General features: G+C 60.9%; 1 protein-coding gene across 1 annotated transcript in view; it reads left to right on the top strand.

The window, feature by feature from the left end:
• Positions 1-16,034, top strand: part of LOC119105803 (breast cancer anti-estrogen resistance protein 1) — a 39,064-nt gene that overhangs the window by 17,210 nt on the left and 5,820 nt on the right. The window contains exons 2-3 of the mRNA XM_037229318.1: positions 10,493-10,636; positions 12,587-12,718. Coding sequence (XP_037085213.1) covers positions 10,493-10,636; positions 12,587-12,718 — 276 coding nt within the window. The remainder of the gene's footprint in view (positions 1-10,492; positions 10,637-12,586; positions 12,719-16,034) is intronic.

Below are 16,034 nucleotides of genomic sequence, written 5' to 3'. Positions count from 1 at the left end.
GCCCGTATAACCAGCCCGGATGGCATCAATCAACCATTTGATCTATCGCGTGACGATCCTTTTACCCGTGAACCTCAAGCAACGTCCAATCAGGATAACCAGCGCGCATTTCAACTACATCTCTCACTTTGTAAGCAGCGCAGCGCTACGCAAGCCAAACGAGATCGTGGTCCGTGATGGAAGTGGCGCGGGCCCCAGGCGTGTTTATTTTGTCACCGGGCCGCTGCGTGCGGCGCGCGTGCGGAATTTTCACGGCTAGCTGCCGCCCGCGGAGAAAGTCGCCGATGCGTTCCCATGGGAACGCTGCGCGCGAGGCGCCAGCGTGCGACCATGCGCCACATGGCGCCTCTCCAGGGCTATCGCGATACAGCTCCAGCTGCGCCAGCGCCGAAGATTAGCACGCGGCTGGTGCCCGCTCGCTAATTGCCCGGCTGGTGTGTGTGGATGCTTATTTCCGGCATGGCTGCGTGCGGGTTTCTGGCGTATTTGGGTGTGGATCTGGACACGGCAAGCTGGCACGGGGCTGGTGTTTTAATCAGCGCTGCAAAACTCTCCTCGATCGGTCGCCGACATTCTGTGGTCGGCGGTGCTCGGGGCCTCGCGCGTCGTAGTGCTGTGGAGGCATCCCAGGGCGCTTCTGCAACCACGGCCTGCTTCTTTTGACGGCTAATCCTGCTCCGATACCAGTGGCCTGAGCTAAGCCATACTATAAACGGCACTGCCAATATATTCACACAGCGCGGTTTTTGTACAGGAAAAGCTGACGGGCTACAGCGGTGTGGGGATATGACTTGACTCCTCTGCGCGGCATCCGATCCCCAAGGCATCAATCGCTGCGACAGGGCCATGCAAAAACGGCGCCTGCTTGCTGTCGCCGGTAAAAAGTGTCGCGCTAAGCGGTCCGCGGCCCTCGGATGTGGCCGGGCGATGGCGCCGCTGGGGCGAAGTGCTGGACTTCGCGCGATGCCCGCCGCCGTCAGGCTGGCATTCGGCCGTTACGAATCGCCGCCATCTACTCGGCGGTGTTAAATTACACGGCGGCTATGCCCCGTTCGTTGACGCACGCGAGCCAAACAGGCCCTACTCTCCGCCAGCCGGCTGGGCGTTGTGCACGGCGGTCCGTCACGTTCTGCAGCGCCTAGGCGATCTGATGCTCTCCCGAAACATAGCCGGCGGAGAGATAGACCCCACGATGGCTGTTGCGTCGGACGCCGCACATAGCCGGCGGAGAGACAGACCCCACGATGGCTGTTGCGTCGGACGCCGCACATAGCCGGCGGAGAGACAGACCCCACGATGGCTGTTGCGTCGGACGCCGCACATAGCCGGCGGAGAGATAGACCCCACGATGGCTGTTGCGTCGGACGCCGCACATAGCCGGCGGAGAGATAGACCCCACGATGGCTGTTGCGTCGGACGCCGCACGCGGCGAGGGCCGCTTGTCTGACGGAATTCGCGCGGACGCCGCCGCGGCTGAGCAGTGGCGGTGGGTGTCGAGGAATAACATCGAAATTGAGGTGCCGGGCATCCACGCGCCTCCCGGCGAGCTCTGCGGTCAGGCCCTTTTGTCTGCTGCCGGGAGGCGTTTTCGCTGTACTCCCGCTGTGATCAGTGAGCCGGTGCCCGCTGCGGGCTCCCAATCACTGCGCCTCCACAGCCGTCTCAACGGCCGTTTATCGTGTGATGCAGTCGTACTTGTGCATTGTACTTTTAGCCACGGGCGCTGTGTGGACTGCAGAAGGCGCCTTCCCATGACTCCCGCACCAGGGGCCAGCTGCTTCAAATGTTTAATGATTTGTCAGGATAACACGTGAACAATGGACGGCATTATGTAGCATGCATGCTCGCGCTCCCTACATGCACACGGTTGCATTGTCATTCGTTTGCCTGATGCATGGCCATGCCTCGTTGTTCACATGGCTTTCATTCGTTATGATGTCCGTGACAAGTCATTAACGAGGGCTGGATTACCCACCTACTCACCACCAGGCCCGCAGATAGGGGACACCCAGCTCACCATGATGGTTGCTGGATTGGATACTAGATCTTCAGTGGGGGCGATATTCTCCACCAGTGCCAATTTGTCTACATCTGTGTCAGCCTCACCATTCACCAACCATACCCGCGGCCTGGTCATCCTCCGCTCGAACGAGTCCGATAATTGCCTCATATGGCCAAATGATGATTGACGAGATCGAAAGTTTCTTGATGGCTTGATTGTTCCCAATTGATTTATGGTCTGGGATACCATCACATGCACGCATCAAGCTCTGGCTCATCCAAATTGGTTGGCTATACTGGGCTACGATAACCACAGACTTGCCACTCACAGTCAGACCAGTATCATTCCAAACCTGCTGTTCAGAGCCCGCATTGAGCCATCCGTCGCGGTCCTTGATCACGCTCTCGCGTCCCTCTCGTGCGATGGCGCCCTAACAATGGCACGGGTGCTCTCGAGGCGGCCTGCGCCCGTTCCTCAGCGGCTGCGGCGCATGACGTGAGTCCAAGCCGATGCTGCTCTCGGCGGCGGCCCGCCAAGTTCAGCCCCGACGCGCCAAGCTCAGACTCGACGCGCCAAGCTCAGCCCCGACGGGCCAAATTCAGCCCCGACACCGCCAATCGGCGAGCTGGAGAGTGCTCCAGCGCTCTCGCGTTCGGAGAAAGCCGTCCGGCGCGGCGCGCCGCGGCCGGCCCTGATTGGTCTTCGGATGCGGTCCATTCTGCTGTCGGTGGTCTGAAGGGCCGGTCAGCCAGCTGCAGACGACACCGGCGGCCGTCTGCAGCCGCCAGCGCCTGCCACGTCATCGGTGACGGTCGAGATCGACGGCAGCATCGGACCCGGCCCGACGAGGCGGGTCTGAGTGTGCAGTTCCCGGACATTTGTGAGCCGGCCGGGGATTTATCGTGTCGTCTGCTCCCCGCAGCTGGAAAATCGACTTCCTTTCCCATCAACTCGCTGCAGGCTGGGCTGACGCGGTTGGGCGCCGAGCCGGGCGGGTTTCGCGTGTCTTCTCCTTTTCTTTCACGCGCCGCTGACGAGGGTCTGAACGTCCGTGACCGAGCGAGGTCTCCTCCCGCGCTCTCAGGGAGGTCCAGAGACCCCCTCCCACGCCGCGCGGGCGAGAGCCGCAAGACAGATCGCGCCTTTCGCTGACCGGACAGAGACGGACCGGCGGCCGCCGCTGACACAGCTGTCGACCTGACACATGTGTGCCGCCCGACACACCTGTCCGTCTCGACACTGGCGCCGAAGGACCGGTCTATCTGGAGCAGCGGAGGTGTTTCAGGCTCTGCTGGGTGCACCGCGCTGCCCGCAGGCTGAGGCCGCCGGGCGCGGTCGTTATCTCCGAACTGTTTCACGGCATGCTACTCACCTCTCGTGGCGCTGGTGGTCTGATCTAGCTCCCCGCTTAGAAAGGCCGTCAGGCATCTTATTAAACTAACGTCGGCATGCACAGCGCCACAGGATCACACACTCCACTGCTCCTGAACCTGTGAGGGTCACATAAACCCATTCCAGGTGCACATTCAGTTGCACCCGCAGGTACATGTGCACGGAGGCTGCACCGTCCCGACGCCCTCTGACGTGTTATCCTCGCCTTCTGACTGGCCCCACCCGCATACCGGGCTGGCTCATCGCTCGGGGATTCGACAGGGCTAATGGGTCGGCGTGCCCCCCCCCCCCCCCCAGTCCCCGCCCACGACACGGGCTCAGCCCGCGCCCACGTGCGCTGCGTTTGTCGCAGGTCGCCGGCCGGGTCGCGCAAACATGTTGTGCGCCATTAGCGGGACATTGTGCGTCGACGCGCACAGTTTGTCACCGACGCCGGCCGCTGCCACTACTCGGATAGCGGGTCATAGGTGCGTACGGGGACGACGCGCTGGCCCGGTCACGGGTCAGACCGGGACACTGGCTGGGACGCAGCTGCAGAGGCTGACCCTGCCACGGCCGGAAGGGGATGGGGTGGAGTTGGCGTGTGGACGCCGGCGTAGCTCCTGAACACGTTTCACTCACTGAGCGGTTGAACTGTCTATCCCAGGCACGAGTGTCTGTCTACCCACATACTCCCCTTGTGCTGTCCGTTCCGTCCAGACAGCCGACCCGATGACGCGTCGATAATGACGCGTCGACCCGATGACGCTCCGATGATGACGATAATGGCGTCAGAAGCGTGAAGGAGGCGCGAGTAAGTCCAGCGGGCCACTCTGCCCCGCTCCAGTCAGCCCCCACTGGGCCTCGGTCGTCTGACCTTCACCGGCTGACCTCTGCGGCGGCGGGGTGACCTTGGCTGGCACGTGACCGTTGGCCGGTGCAGCGCCGCGCGTGATGTGCAACGTCAGGGGACGCCGTCGGTTGTGGGTGGAGGTGGGGGGGGGGGGGGGGGGGGGGGGGGGGGGGAGGTGGGGATTGCGGGCAGGCGGGGTGGTCACAGCCCCGTCACAGCCGCTTTTGAGCGACGAAGATTCTCTGACCGCTTCAAGCAGCGGCAGGCAGCCAACCTGCCAGCCTACATCCCGCCTCTTCAGCCGGACAGGCTGTGTAATAACTCTCTGCCGCCATACTTTTTTTAGTGCATGGTTGTTGCTGCTTACGTGACCGAGAAATTGCGACGATTTTTGGGGAAAATTAGGTTGACGTATACGAATGTGTGTTATTTGTGGCGCGTATCTGCCACGTGTCGCAGTTCACTATTGAGCCATCCCTTCCGGTACGATAGAGCTGTGCCTCGATTGTTTCCGAAAGATGATTAGTATTCCACGCGGCCCGTGTCTCGAGGCAAACGAACAAGGCCGTAGCCAATCAGCTGGCGCCATCGCCAGCTGATGGAGCGGCGGGGCAGCCGTGACCTGCCGGGTTCTCGCCTCGGACTCTGGAGGTCACTGCTGCCGTACCGGCGGCAGCTCCAGCCGCTCTGCCGACGCCGGGCGCCGGCGCCGGCGCCGGCGATCTTATCTGATGACGAAACAGCGGTAATCACCGAGCGCGGCGGACCAGAGCGGTGGTTGCCGTTCTCGCGCATCCGACTCTACATAAATAACTGTCAGACGGACGGAGATCGGCGTGAAATTCGACGTTACGAGGCATCTCGGTACGAAACGGCCGTTAGGTGGCGCCACGTTCCCGTGACAAGGCGCCGTTTTCATGGGATGCAACCTGAACCGGTGCCACATGTGTTCTGTTTCCCATCCCAGTGCCACAGCACCGCATTCCCAGCGGCTCGACATCGGTCCCCGGTCACGTGACTCGCAGCTGACCGGCTGCTGTTTGTTGCTGCGCGCTGCTTTCCCACCGATGTGCTCAGTGCCAGACGTCGGTCGCCACAGCCTGGCCCAGCTCTCAGCCTCCCGCCCCCCCCCCCCCCCCTCCCTCGCCGCGACACCCCAGCCCCCACCGTCCCCGCGTGCGGTCCGCGGAGGAACGCCCCCCTGAGAAGCGGGCGGAAGCGGAACAAACACCAGCCGGCCGGGCCCAGTGGTTGGCGTCCTCGCGCACGGGCGAGTGACACCAACGCGCGATAAGGGCTCCAGGGGCAAACGGGAGCAGGCCGGCGACGCTGATGTGTATCGGCCGGGGCCGCACAATGGTGCCGCCGCTGCCGCACTGACGGCCGAGCAGTCTGCTAACGGGGATTAGCGAATACCGCGCTCGGTCAGGGAGCGGTCCCGGTCACAGGAGAGCGGCTTCGGTCAGAGAGCGATCCCGATCAGAGAGCAGTCCCGGTCAGAAGAAAGTGGTTCCGGCCAGAGAGTGGTCCTGGTCAGAGGAGAGCGATCCCGGTCAAAGGAAAGCAGTCCCGGTCAGAGGAGAGCGGCTCCGGTCAGAGAGCAATCCCGGTCAGAGGAGAGCGGTCCAGGTCAGTGGTGGGCGGTCCCGTTCCGTGGTGAGCGGTCCTGACCAGTGGGGAGAGTGGTCCCGGTTCCGGCCGCCCTTCTCCGTCTAGACAAGGACCGGGGCACTGGAGGCCCGGAACACAGGAGGCTGACATACCTTTGACCACCTCAGGTAGCACATCGGACCACTGTCGCCGCCTGCCTCCTCCAGAGCCGCAGGTGTGTCGAGCCCACCCCGCGCCAGTGTGGCGACCGAGCAGGGTCAATGCTGGCGGGTCTCGCCGCAGAGGCATATCATGCAGCAACGCGCCTATTTTGGTGGTTATACTGCGTGACTGATCGTTGTCACCTCGGGCTAAGTGTTGTGTTTCGCAGTTTCGATTCTTGTGATATCATTGTGTGGTCATCACATCACTCCACAGCGCGATCTTATCGGTGCGGATACGTGCCGGTCCGCATGACTTCAAGCCGCCACTGACGTCACCATGATCTGTCCAGCCCCGGCCAGGGCTTCCAAGCTACCCGCTGACGTCACCACCGCACCACTGTTCTCCCCGCACGGAGGCCGCTTCCTGACCACAAACCGCTCGGTAGCCTCACATACCACACATCAGACGGCCCGCCCTGCTGTGAAGAGCGCATGGCCACAGCGCAGTTCAAACCGTGCCGAAATGCAAGGCGTCGTTTGACGTCTCCAGCCTGGTCGGGGCCCCGGTCACCGGGCAGCAAGGCGTCGTTTGACGTCCCCAGCCTGGTCAGGGCCCCGGTCACGGGGCACGGAGACGGACGGGCGCAGCCGATAACGTGGCGGCTCTGGGTCTCACAGCGTTTGTCCCTCACAGAAGTCTGGGGCCGGTCTCAAGCTCGCTGCAGAAACTGATACGTAAACACTTCTGGAAAAAACATGAGTTTAGTGAGCCCTCAGGGTATACTATCGCAGGCAAACTCACATGATAGGGAAACGTGATTGGGGCGCAGGCCAGGCTTGTTGAGTCAGTGGTCACGGGCAGCAGACAGCGGGCGCCGGAGATAAGTGTGGCTCGAGCTGGTCAGCGGTTCGCGCCGGGTGCAAGGTGGTCCAGACGGTCTCCGCAGCAGACCAGCGCCAGCTAAGCACCGACGTCCTGGACAGACGGACGGGGAGGGGAGGGGCTGCCGACGACCGTGCGCTCACCTCGCGGCAGTGAGCACCATCGGTGACATGCAGGCAGCGCTGGCGCCGTGCTCACCTTGGGCAGCCGTACGTGCTGCGCCGGCGGCCGCTGCCTATGCGCTGGGATCTGGCTGGTTGGGCTGACACAGTTATCACGGCCGGCGACCTTCACGCTGCGCCCCGACCTGGCACCAGGGATTGTGGGAGGGGTGGCGGGCGTGCAGGGAGGTGATGCGTGCTGGAGGGAAGGGAAGGAGGAAAAGAGAATGAGAGGAGGGATGATAAGGGAGAGATAAAGAGAGAGAGAGAGAGAGAGAGAGAGAGAGAGAGAGAGAGAGAGAGAGAGAGAGAGAGAGAGAGAGAGAGAGAGAGAGAGAGAGGAGAGAGAGAGAGAGAGGAGAGAGAGAGAGAGAGAGAGAGAGAGAGAGAGAGAGAGAGAGAGAGAGAGAGAGAGAGAGAGAGAGAGAGAGAGAGAGAGGAGAGAGAGAAGAGAGAGAGAGAGAGAGAGAGAGAGAGAGAGAGGAGAGGAGGAGGAGAGAGAGATAGAGAGAGAGAGAGAGAGAGAGAGGAGAGAGAGAGAGAGAGAGAAGAGGAGAGAGAGAGAGAGAGAGAGAGAGAGAGAGAGAGAGAGAGAGAGAGAGAGAGAGAGGGAGTGAGAAAGAGACAGACAGACAGACAGACAGACAGACAGACAGACAGACAGACAGACAGACAGACAGACAGACAGACAGAGAAAGAGAGGGGGAAGAGACGAAAAGGAAAGAAAGAAGAAGGAACAGAAAGGAAGAGGAAGAGAAAGGAAGAGGAAGAGAAAGAAGGGTGGCTGATAAAATATATGGTAACAGTCAACAGGCATTTAGCGGCGCAACCAGCTGTCACGGCCATCAGGTGTGCGATCTCCCACGCCAATTATTCCTATGGAGGCATTTCCGCAAGAGTTGGCACCAACTGCGTACTAGGACCCAGACCTAACTCGCTAACGAACGATACATCCCGCTTTACAACTAGCAACATTATTCCGCGCAACCCGTCCACCCAAGGGAGAGAGAAAGAGCGAAGCAGAGCAAGGCTCGCAGTGCTGAGGACGCGTTCAGTGTTGCCCCCTCCTGTGACGCACCCAGCTGTGAGCGATGGGCGTGCCCCCGCTGGCGCGTGTCTGGCCGTCCCCCGTTGTCAGCCCTCCGGCGCTATATCCGGCTCGCTGTGACGTCCGCGCCTCGCTGGTGAGGCCGGCTGGCAGCCGACAATTACCAGTGACGTCACGCACGCGGCGCGATCCGGGACGGGTAATGTGGATCACCACGCGACAGCGCGGACCGAAGGGGCACGGCGTGCCGAGACCGGTGATCGTGGTAAATGGAGAACCTTCGCGGAAGCGGGGGACGGGCAAACAACACACACGGACGGAAGGAACGGCTGACGTGGCCAGGGAGCTCCCTCCCGCAGACGAGCAAGTCATGAAACGTGCGGCGCGTGGCGTCACATGTTTTTCTCGCCTTTAAAACAAAGTATTTTGCAGCCGAGGAAGACGCTAGGGTTTCGCGAGCCGCGGTGGCAGATCGCAGAAGTGGGAGCAGGCGGCAGACTTGAGACAGCTTATCTCCATGCATCGCCTGGGCTCCGACAGCCACCCGCACCGCAGACCATCACCGTAAATCAGAGACGGACGGCCGTCGGGGCGGCGGGCGACACGCCACCGCCCGCCGTAATGCGGCCGCCGGGCGGCCCGGCACGGCCGGCGGCGGAGGCGCGTGCGTGCCCCTGCATTACACTGACCTTCCTTGACCCGGCGGTCGCAGGGCGCCCCGGGCGCGCCGCGGGGCGCCGCGGAGCCCCGAGCACTCACCGCGGGGCCGGCAGAGCGGCGGAGGGCCGGCGTACCGCGGGCGCCGCGGCGGGCGGCAGAGCGGCGGAGGGCCGGCGTAACCGCGGGGCGCCGCGGGGCCGGCAGAGCGGCGGAGGGCCGGCGTACCGCGCGGCGCCGCGGCGGGTGGCAGAGCGGCGGAGGGCCGGCGTACCGCGCGGCGCCGCGGCGGGCGGCAGAGCGGCGGAGGGCCGGCGTACCGCGCGGCGCCGCGGCGGGCGGCACGGACGGCTCAAGTGGACGGGAAGTTGCAGAAGCGCTGCTGCCGGCCTGAGACGAGGCGAGCGGTCATTGCGGCGGGCAGGCTCGGTGGGAGGCTCGTGCAGGCAGCTGGAATGGCCGCTCGGAAGAGGAGTTCGGTGCAGGCAGCGCCAGGCGGGGCCTTGATGCTGTACGAGCAGCGTGGAATGGCCGTTATTGAACTGTGACGGAGCAGTTGTTAAGTGTTCAGCGTCACTTCATTTCTTCTCGCGGAACTACAGCTCGGATGATGTTCATTTTTGCCGCTGCTGAACACTGAAAATCCTTATAAAACCCAAACAATCTGTTTGCGATGGTGATAGCATGCACTCATCGTGATGGCTACTAACTGCCTGCTGCATGAAGCGAACAGGAGAGCAGCAACAAATACGGACGAAATTATCCTCCACCGTCGACGAGCGTCGCATTTCCTTGCAAGGGGCATGACCTTCACATGGAATGCCAAGCGGCACGCATTATTCCCTTCATTGTCGTGTATCTATGCTCTAAAGCTCATCGGACGTCAATGCTGAGACGTGCGTATGCCCAAGAATCGCCCATTTAAGCGCGCTGTGCAGGTTAAAAGGCGCATTAAGCGACGCCATAACGCCGACTCCGCCGGATACGCGGCCTTTATGTCAGGTTTATCTTCAAGGCCAAGACACTTGAACCTTCTATCGAACCCCTCGTTTCGTGGCTCATGGATATTTCTAATCATGCTGTGATCCTCTGAAGTGATACAATACTATCTCTATGCTTGGAAGGAGTGCTCTAGTTCAGCATATCCCCATTTATGGAGATGCATTGGAATTAGCTGCCAGTTCTGACCGCAGCACCGTGCCCATAGTCGGGGGTCTGTGCTGGAATCTTCTGTCCACATTCGCAAGCTGTGTCCCAGCACACGCGTAGAATACTCCCTTGTATTGAGCATCTGCCAGACGCCGCACCCAAGCCGCCAGTATCTCATCCTGTGCAGCAATCGGCCTGTCGCGCGACCTCACGAGGTCATATCGGTGAGATCGGTCACGAGGGTCACGTGCCGTCCGGTGCCTGGCCCGCCAGTCAGACAACAGCATCACGTCCGTCTCGCGGCGGGCCGTATCGATAGCACCGCCGTGACCTTTGACCAGCGGCGGTGACCCCAGCTCCGAGGACGGAACAGCTCGGTTGGGGGCGCACCCGGTTTGCGTGCGGGAGGTCGGGGTTCGATTCCCGGCTGACACCGTGGCCTTCGGAGGCTAAGATGGGACGGCTGTGATCGGAAGTGCCCCAGTAAAGGATTGTGCGGAGACGTACGTACCCCGTGCAACATTTAAAATAACCTCTCCTCTAAAAATGGAGAAAGAAAAAGATGTCGAAACACCTCTCTGCACTCTCCCCTCACGCGGCTTTCTCCCTTGCAGAAATGCGTGGCACACGCGCTGTACGACAACCTGGCAGAGACGCCGGACGAGTTGGCGTTCCGGCGCGGCGACACCCTCACCGTGCTGGAGCAGAACACTGGCGGCCTGGAGGGATGGTGGCTCTGCTCCCTGCGGGGACGGCAGGTCAGTGGGGTGGCTCTGCTCCCTGCAGGGACGGCAGGTCAGTGCGGTGGCTCTGCTCCCTGCGGGGACGGCAGGTCAGTGGGGAGGGGGGGGGGGGGGGCTCTGCCCCTTGCGGGGATGACAGGTCGATGCCGTGGCTCTGCTCCCTGTGGGGATGACATGTCGGCGGAACTCCAGGTCAGTGAGACTGAAGGGATGTGGGGCTACCGCACTGAGCGCTGCAAAGAATCTGTTTCAGCCTTAGATTGCGTTTTGAAATACAATTACGAGAGGCCCGGTGTTTTAACCGCGCGAGACAAGGCTTGGCAATGCCCGCAAGATAAGCGTAAGCTGCCTAGCAGTAAGACTCGTCCTTCAGCAAGAGCTGGGATCACGTGACACTGCCCATTTGACTAAACACACACCTGCTGCCCACGGGCGGGTGATATCGTGTCTAATTAACATGCACGTCTCTCGCGCAGGCACGCCAAATGGTTAAATGAAGGTCAGAATAAAACACTCGCCGTTTCCATGGCGCCGTCATTATTTCGCAGGCGAGACCAGAAATTACCCCATGGCCGGCATTTAGTATGTAATGCGGGGGTTTATTTCATCCTTCTGGACATGTGATTATGCCGCGCATCCACTATGCGCGCCGCATCAGGGGGCATCAATGTGGGCGGGATCCAGAGCAGGGATGGGCGTTCAGCCCACATAATGCGTCAGGTGGTTGGTTGTTCAGAGGAACTCTGCTAGCTTTTCCCGCCAGCCCGTACAACTGAAGGCGGATCCCTGAGAGTATTGGACTGAACGAGGGTCATGTGACGTTAAAACAAGCCTCCGCCGAACGTATACGCCACTGACCGTTCGCGCCAGCAGTGGCTAAAAAAGCAAACGGCTACAAGCGGCGGATACAAATATTGTGACGCTCCCAGATCTGTTTTTACGAACGGAAACACAAAAACGGTCGTAAGCCATTTCGCCATAACAAAGGTAAGAAACGCTTCACAACAGCTGCTCACCTTCGCATATGCGTCCTCCCATGGCTCAGCTCGAACCGGTGTCACTGCGCCTCGGTCCAGCTGACAGCGGGCTGCCCGGGAAAGTCCGGTTAAGACGGGAGGTCATTGTTTTTGACACTCGTTTCATACGCAGTCGCTGAAATCACGTCAAATGCGGCCCTGTTCCGCAGTGAAATCTTACGACGACAAAGGTTAAATGGCCATCCCGATTCCAAGTGAGCTGTAATAAAACGAATCGTCATCAAGAGAGCCATCAGAACATGGGCGGGAAGGTTGAGTCAGTTCCCAGCCTGGCGTTTGAGCCAATAACTGTGTCGCTTTGCGCCCAACTAATGGCTATTACCAAGGCGCTTCCCCACGTCGAAGCCAGTGAAGGGGTGTTACACCCTGTTTTAACGGACTCGCTGAGTACCCTTGCTGGTCTTGGGAATTTTTACTCATATTGAACATTTTAACACATCTGGCAGCATTGGATCGGGTTGAGAAAGAGGGTCACCCTGTGATGGATTTCCAGCCACTTTGGAATCGCTGGAACCGATCTGGCTGGCACTGCTGTGAAGCTAGCAATGCAACCGCAATGTACGCGCCATTTACCAATCCCTGCCAGAGACTGTTACCCGTGCTTTTACCCAGCAATCAGGGCATTCCTGCGCAGCAAATGGCAGCACTGCTGGGATAAGACAGGAAGCAATAAATTCAAGGCCATAAAGCCCCAGTTGGATTCGTGACCATTTTGCTATCGCAAAGTGAGAAGGGAAGAGAAGATCCTCCACAGGTTGCGTGTTGGCTTTCTACTCACGCGGTAGGTGAGCACAAAGGGCGCGAAATGACCTTATCAGTCGGCGCGCCCTTAGACACCAATTAACCGCCTGTCCAGGGTTTGAATGGGCTCACGGCCGCCGTGACCTGACCTGACCCGACTTGACCCCGGTGACCCGTCGCCCCTCAGGGCATCTGCCCGGGTAACCGTCTGCGGATCCTGCCGGGCGTCTACGACACGGCCAAGGGGGCCAAGATGACGGCCCAGCCACACGGCACCTCCGGTCGCTACAGACGCAGCTGGAGCCCCAGCCACACCAAGGTACGTCCCGTATCTACGCCTGTGTCCAGCGCAGCCGGCGCCGGGCGTGCGGAGGACGCCGGTGACTGCCGGAGCGCGCCACCCGCACCTGCGCCGTGTTCTGATCTCGCGATGCATAGGAAATGGCAGCCTTTCGCAAGGCTGGGCGGAGCGCTGCTCGGATATGCGCGGATAGGTCAGCGCCGATTGTTTTTCATTTATTCTGACAGGTAATCGGTACGATTATGGACATTGGTGGCTGCTGGGGCAATAGTGTTGGTACAGCACCCCCAGGCTATTGGGGGCAGGCCGGTAATAATGAAGGAGATTCAAATCAGCTGAGAGGTACTCCCATTACAGGCCACTGTGTATCCTGATCACTTACGTACCCAATCTTTTACTCTGCTTTAAGCGATGTAAATGGCCAACCACTCAACCAAGTGCTTTACATAATTTCAACAGCAGATATTGGGTGAGAGCACTGGGAAGATTAAGACCCGTTCTTTCGTCTAGGAAAATAAAACATGATGCCGTACCCACCGAGATGCAGTGTAAACACGCATAGCATATGACACACTACCACATCCAAAACGAGCCTGGCCACATGGGTCACTGATCACGTTAGATCGCTAACAATGCCTTGGTCGCTCCATTCGTCGTCAGCAGACCGCCGGCAGGCGGACGAGACAGAGGCCATTTGTCAGCAGACATACGAATGAACTCGTGGCCAGATATCTCCAGACAGACGGGCGGATCGGTATCCGCTAACCAGTTATCTGCAGACAGACCGAAGCAGACACGTTCTCAAGACAGGCGGCCGGCGGGCGCTAACGGCACCAGGCCGGCGGCCAGACGCGCTCGCCGGCCGCCGCGAAAACTTTCTCCGGATCTGTACAGTCGCGCAAACAGGTCTTACCGCATGCGGCCGGCGGTCGGTCATGTTTTTGCGGCAGGCGAGTCGGGACGAAGCCGGCTGGAGTGTGCAGTGAGTCACGGACGGCATCGATTGCCGAGTCGGCCGCGCATCGAGGGAGTCGGCGATCAATACTCGCCGACGGCTCGTCCCCTCCCGGCAGCGGATTTTGTAAAGATCTCGCGCGGCTCGCTTGTCGCGCCTCGCTCGGGGTGCGGACGCAGCGCTCGCGGGCCGCCCCGGCCGCAGCCACACCCTCGCGGGCGGCCGGCGCCCCGGGCGGTGTCGCATCGATCTCGCGCGGCCTGAGGGCGTGTTAAACGGCGCCGCCGCCGCCGCCGTCGCCTGGGGTCAGCGGGGTCATCGCGCCGGACCTCCCAACCGCTGTTCTCCGGCGGAGCGCTAAGCGGGTATTGATCCGGATGCGGTGTGGGAGGCGGTGGGCTGGAACGGCTCCGACGGCCGCCCAGCGGTCGTTATCGCCGCTGCTCGGACGGTGACCTCTCGCCTCCGGCGGTCCGGCCGGATGACACCGTCCCGTCTCGGATCGAAACAGTCGGGAGCTGCGTGAACCTCGCGTGGTTTGTCCTTTGCGTGCACCCGCTGCAACTTCGTTGAAAAAGAAAACCATCCGTCGCGTGCTGGCTGGAGTAAGAGCCAAGTGAGTCTCGCTTGTCAGCAGAAGCGCTTCATTGTGCCTCCCTGGCCAACCAGCGTCGTTCATCCCCTCCGACTCGGCTCAGCATCCTCGAACATCAATTTTACGCCGGCTTGGTACGTTGAGCCCCACTTCCGCCTCGCTGGGGCTGTCGGCAGACTGTTGCTGCGCCCGTCGAACACTGAGCTAGTCGCTGTCGCGCGGACATGTGTCAACCGACCGTTGGCAAGGCTGCTCGGAACTCCGACTAGCGTTTGTCGCTCAGACGGAGACGCAGGACGTTTGATGTAACGGCCCGGTGGAGAACAGTTGCTCATCTCCGTTACCAGCTGTTTGACTCGGCGGTGGCAATAGGCAGTTCTTGACTTGTGTTCGCAGTCACAGATAAATTAGCATTGGCTGTACTAATTATATGCCTGGCTGCCTTCTGGCTCCGCACCCGTTAGCAGGAATGGCTGACTGAGAAATGGCCGGCTGGGACCCGCCCAGAGCCGTCAGCTGTCTGTAAGCCATGACCGTCGACCCGTTCATACCCCAGCACCGCCCCCGGAGGCTGGGCGGCCAGTCCACCATTGGTACCGCTCAGGAAGACGACGCTTTCACCGGCGCCGGCGCCGCACGGAAGTCGACGTCTCCGACAGTCACCACCTTGCCTGGCCCTGCACCGTGTCCATGGCGCTGCTCGCTCGCACCGCTGGCTTTCCTGTCGCCCAGCCGTTTGCCATCACCACAGCGTAGCCCCCGGCATTCGCAGTCGTTCCAGGCCATCGCCGTGCCGGTCCCCGTGACCCGCGTCGCCTCTCCGTTGCATCAGCCGTTGCCGCGATCCGCCGGCCACGCTCAGCCACGTGCAGCGTTAACAATTACCAGTCGGCCGGCCGGGGGCGGGCGCGCTGCCGTCGTCGCCGCGGCGTGGCCGGTTTTTGTCGACGCGGCGACCTTGTGACCGCATGCGGAACCGAGACGCCCCATGCGGGCCGGCCGCGCGCCGGAGGCCGCCGGCTGGTGGCGGGTGGCGCGGTGTCGATATCGACGCCGCCGCCTCGACGGAGAGCGCGTGACCAGCGTCGTGATGCGTTTGCTGGGCGGCAAGCCATAATTCGGACGGGAGTGAGTGGACGTGGCCTGCGGCCGGCGGCGTGACAGCGGCCGAGGCGCGGGCCCTGACGGTGTCCGGTCTGATGAGTCTGTCACGTGATGCGATGTGACGCGCCTGCCCTATCGTCTGCATGCACTCCCGGGCGGGCTCGGAACTGGTGCTGATGACTCAGAAGGTACAGTTAAGGACGTCCGTCGTCACTGGTCGGTGAGGCGTCCGCGAGGAATGCGTCGATGCAGTTCCGGTTGACGGGTCAGGACTCTCGCATGATTCAGTGATTGCACGCGAGGAAGTGACCCATGCGGCCGTGCTTAGTCGCTGCGGATGTACGCACCAAATGCGTGTTGCTGTCTTTCGCGTTGTCCCGACCTGTCGTTTGGTGGAGACTGGCAAAGAGTCGCAAAACAAGGCACAGGTTTCAGACAGCTACCGGCGCCGAAAGACAAACTGATTACTTTCCTTGCTGATTTGAATGGAAAGAGCGACCGTTTTTATTGGGTTGTCTTTTATGCGCGGAACAAACCATCCACAGAAGGAAGCTGTCATTTCGGACCTGACACAGAGTTTCTATTAGCTGTCACTTCGCAACTCTCTTTCTTTCGAGGTGACCAAACATCGAGAGAGAGAGAGAGAGAGAGAGAGGAGAGACGAGGAGAGAGAGAGAGAG

Source organism: Pollicipes pollicipes, unplaced genomic scaffold, assembly GCF_011947565.3.
Source record: "Pollicipes pollicipes isolate AB1234 unplaced genomic scaffold, Ppol_2.1 Scaffold_6138;HRSCAF=7277_pilon_pilon_pilon, whole genome shotgun sequence".
Classification (NCBI taxonomy): domain Eukaryota; kingdom Metazoa; phylum Arthropoda; class Thecostraca; order Pollicipedomorpha; family Pollicipedidae; genus Pollicipes; species Pollicipes pollicipes.
This window is presented reverse-complemented; position numbering and strand designations above follow the sequence as displayed.